At 56.8% G+C, this 3,682-nt stretch overlaps 1 protein-coding gene across 1 annotated transcript; it reads right to left on the bottom strand.

The window, feature by feature from the left end:
* Positions 1–1,221: 1,221 nt before the first annotated feature.
* Positions 1,222–2,839, bottom strand: LTHEOB_9032 (PAS domain-containing protein; the record flags this gene model as incomplete). The annotated part of the gene is made up of 3 exons (XM_035518576.1): positions 1,222–2,405; positions 2,456–2,752; positions 2,812–2,839. 3 exons carry the CDS (start codon positions 2,837–2,839, stop codon positions 1,222–1,224), a joined length of 1,509 nt encoding a protein of 502 aa, XP_035369931.1.
* Between the last annotated feature and the right edge of the window lie 843 nt (positions 2,840–3,682).

The following is a 3,682-nucleotide window of genomic DNA, read 5'->3' as shown; positions in this document are numbered from 1 at the left end:
AAATCCCACAGAGAATCACTTATGAATTCAACTACACCAAAGACAAATGTCCCCTCCATCAAGTACCCGCTTTGTCACGAACGCCCCAAAAAGCAACGAGAAAAATTAGATTAAGGGGAATGGAAGAAATACTCCAGACGACCCTGAGAATCCCTACCTCCCGGACCTTGGTCCGCTGCCAATGACGATCAAAAAATCCTCTCTTCTCCCCAATCAAGTCCCTAGTATCGACCCTTGCCATGTCTCCACACCCCGCTTTCCACCTCATTCAAGCCACCCACAAGCAAAACGGCACCGCATTTTCGCCTCCTCGCTTCTGCGTACCAAGCATCTAGTCAACCAACCAAAACAGCAAACCGCACCTTACATGATGAGCTCCCAGCATGTACATACACACCCCACCGGGAAAAAAGGGATCAGGTACATACAAATACGAAGTACACGGCACCCAACCACACCAACTTCCACTGCTACCCGCCAGCCCGGTCACCGGTCAGACATATGCGCCCACACGGTGTACTTTCCAAAAAGGTGTTCCGTGCATTCCTAGTTGCTAGTTGCCACTCGATAAATGTAGTACCATTGGATAAAGTACCATTTGGTGGGGAAATACGCATTTGTCGAGCTTCAGGGAGCTCAATGCCTCTAAAGACTCACCGCTGACACATGCCATCCATTAGTGAGATGTGTTCGTACAGCAAGGCCATCCCTACTCAGTCATCACCCGAAGTCATCCCGTTCCGTTCGTCTTCCCACATCCAGGTAAGTCTGCCGTTGGGCAGCGTCAGAAAAAGACACCCAAACCATTAGCTGGATCGCATTACGCGGCATGACGGAATAATGTTTAGTGAGAAGCGAAGAGCAAGCGATAGCTATTGTCTTCTTCCTAAAAGAAGAAGCTAGACTAATTTGGTTATTTCTCAGTTGTGCAAGGAGAAAGAGGAAACGTGTAGGTACCCGACAGTAACATGAGCTCTCGCTTTTCCTGTTCGCTGAACGCAAGAGGCGCTGTTGCTTCGATACCTTAGATTTGAAAAGAAACAAAGAAACAAGGGAAAAAGGCGAAGATTGAGCCAGCTTTTTTCAGCCAATTATCTTCGTCAAATTACCGGCCGTAGTGAAAGGGATCATCAGCCAATAGGCTTCCCAGCTTGCGCTTTCCATATCCTCACACAATCAATCCCATTCATACACAGTGCGAGGCGGGACGAGTTCGCCACATTAAGCACCGAAGCGCTTTCCATCAAGGCCCGGGTCGCCAAAGGGGTCCTTGGCGATACCACTCATCGAGCTTCCGCTGCTTCCGATACCGTCTCCATTGCCATGAGGGCTCCAGATAGGGAAACCATCCGGCGGCTGGGACTCTCCCATGGGGTTTCCGCGTGAGTAGTCGGCAAGGCTGCCGTTGATGCCCGTCAGGGCCCATGCGAAAACCGCGACATCGCGGATACTCTGCATGAAGTCGTTCGGCGCAGGTCCGCCGTAAGTCGAAACGCCGTCCGGGCCACCTACAGCGGTGGTCTGCTGCGGTGGAGCCATGAGACCCATCCGTGCAGCATTGGCGTACGCGTTGGGAAGCGGGGGTAGAAAGACAGGCTCTGGGGCCCAAGGGGCCGCAAAGATGCCGTGAGCATAAGCAGGCTGATCGGCCCGTGGAGGCTGTGCAGATGGTGGCATCATCGGGCGAGCACGACGGAGGCAGACAACAAGTCCATCCGAAGTGCAAGAGACAACAGCCTCAAGTTCGATCAGATTGTCATGACCGTTGGTGGATGGCGAGGTCGGTGCTCGCGACGAGGCGTACGACTGAGGAAGAGGGCCGCTGTTGGCCCTACGCGCACTGCTGTCATTCGAAGAGGTACGTCCCTCGTCGTTGGACGTGCTTGGGTTGTCGGTGTCCACTCCCGACGTGCTCGCAGACGTCTGAGTCGCGAGAGGCGGAGGGGTCCCTCCGACATCCACGCCGCCCTCATCCTCGTCTTCAGTGACATCCGTCATGGTCTCGTCGGTGTTTTCATCCTCCGATGCGCTCCGCGCGCCGCGGTTCGGACGAACACGGGGATCACGGAAATGGAAGCGGAGATATGCGATAGAGTCGTTGCCCTTGGCTGTTTCCAGCACACGCACAGCATCCTCCAAGCAATTCTCCTGGATGCAGTAGTAGAAGCTTTTACCCTTCATCTCCTCCGAGGAGATACCGATGACCTGCTCAATGCCACTGGTGGCATACATGATGGTCAAAGTGCGGGTAAAGCGGTTGAGGAAAAGAGCAGCACGCGGCTCGTGGGTCTGCTGCTTCGGACCAAGGTTGAACTTGGCCGACAGGTGAGACAACATGTGGTACCTCGGGTCCTTTGGCGAAGAGGAGAACAGCTTGCGGACGATTGGCGCCTCAACTGCGCGCTCTGGAGGGTTGGTTAGCAAAATCGAGCAGTACCGGAAGAAGGGTTCGCACTCTGACTGGTCATGCCCCGACGATAGACACTGGTACAGCACACCATCACATCGTAGACGACGGAGAAACAGCACTCGCAGCCGACCCAGGCACCATCGCGGTTCCTGATCTGGCAATAAGCCAGGACGGCAGCCTTGTCAAGTTTGACGCCGCGGCTGTGGAAGTCCTTCGCAAAGGGAATCTCGTCCGGGTGGAAAAAGTCCCAGCAAGACTTGCCGACAACCTCATCGGGAGTGTGACCGAGAATATCGACGATGGAGTCAGACGAGTAAAGAACGCGGGCCTCGCGGGAGAGGTCTGTGAGGCGGAGGGGGTCAGCTTCGAGTCCAAACGTGGTGCCGGGGGGCAGCGCTCACCGTGAATGGTAATGAAGGTAGTCTCCATTGGTGCGGTAAAATGGTGCAACCTGATTGGTAGCGGGACGCGGCAGGTGGATGACAATCACTCCCTCCGAATCAATGGGGCAATGCCTAATAGCAGCCAATGGACCGGAAGGTCTGGGTGATTCGGAGTGTGACTGGAACGCCGTGAGCTTCTCAGGCTGTGAGGAAGACTGAGGTGTGTAGGAAAGCTCGGCGCAATGCTGCTGGCGGGAGGCAAGATAAATGGCAGACACGGAAGTCAGGCGGCAGTACGCAATGGCGGAGCAAAGATGTGGAGAAGGCCAATGGGGACAGCACGGAGCTTGGGGGGCGGTGGTGGGCCGTGTCAAGGCGGCAGAGGCGTGGAGCTTGCTTGGGCAACGGGAGAGGCGTGTGGGCGCGGTGGGCAGTTTAGAAGCGGCAGCTGCGAGCGAGCAGGCCGGCGCTAGCGGGAGGCTAGCTGGGGAGAGGAAGAGAGCTGCGAAAGAGGCGTACAGCTGAGAAGGAGCGTTGGGCGCTGGCGGACTATATCTCAGCGGGGGAAGGCGCAGAGGAGCGTCATCGGGACAAAACAGCAAGAGACAAGCTAGGATGCCGCACCATCAGCAGCTACTTCGACCGGCCAGGGTCTCGCGTAACCGCACACATGCGCGAGGGCGGCCATCAGCAGCCGGGACGGTGCGCAGCCGGCCTGAGCCTGCGCGACAGACCTGCATGCAGCTGAAGAGGTGTCGCGGTGTGCTGCGCGAAGCGAGACAAGGCTGCTGTGCCCGCGCTGCCGATCCTGCGATGCCCTCGACACGTGCCGCCGTGCAAACGACAGCGCCCCCCGTCTCTTGGGGCGTGCGCCCCACGACGCCTTCGT

The sequence above is a fragment of the Lasiodiplodia theobromae genome (genome assembly GCF_012971845.1).
Source record: "Lasiodiplodia theobromae strain AM2As chromosome Unknown scaffold_29, whole genome shotgun sequence".
NCBI lineage: Eukaryota > Fungi > Ascomycota > Dothideomycetes > Botryosphaeriales > Botryosphaeriaceae > Lasiodiplodia > Lasiodiplodia theobromae.
Note: the sequence above shows the minus strand (reverse complement) of the source record. Positions and strands in the feature narration are given on the sequence as shown.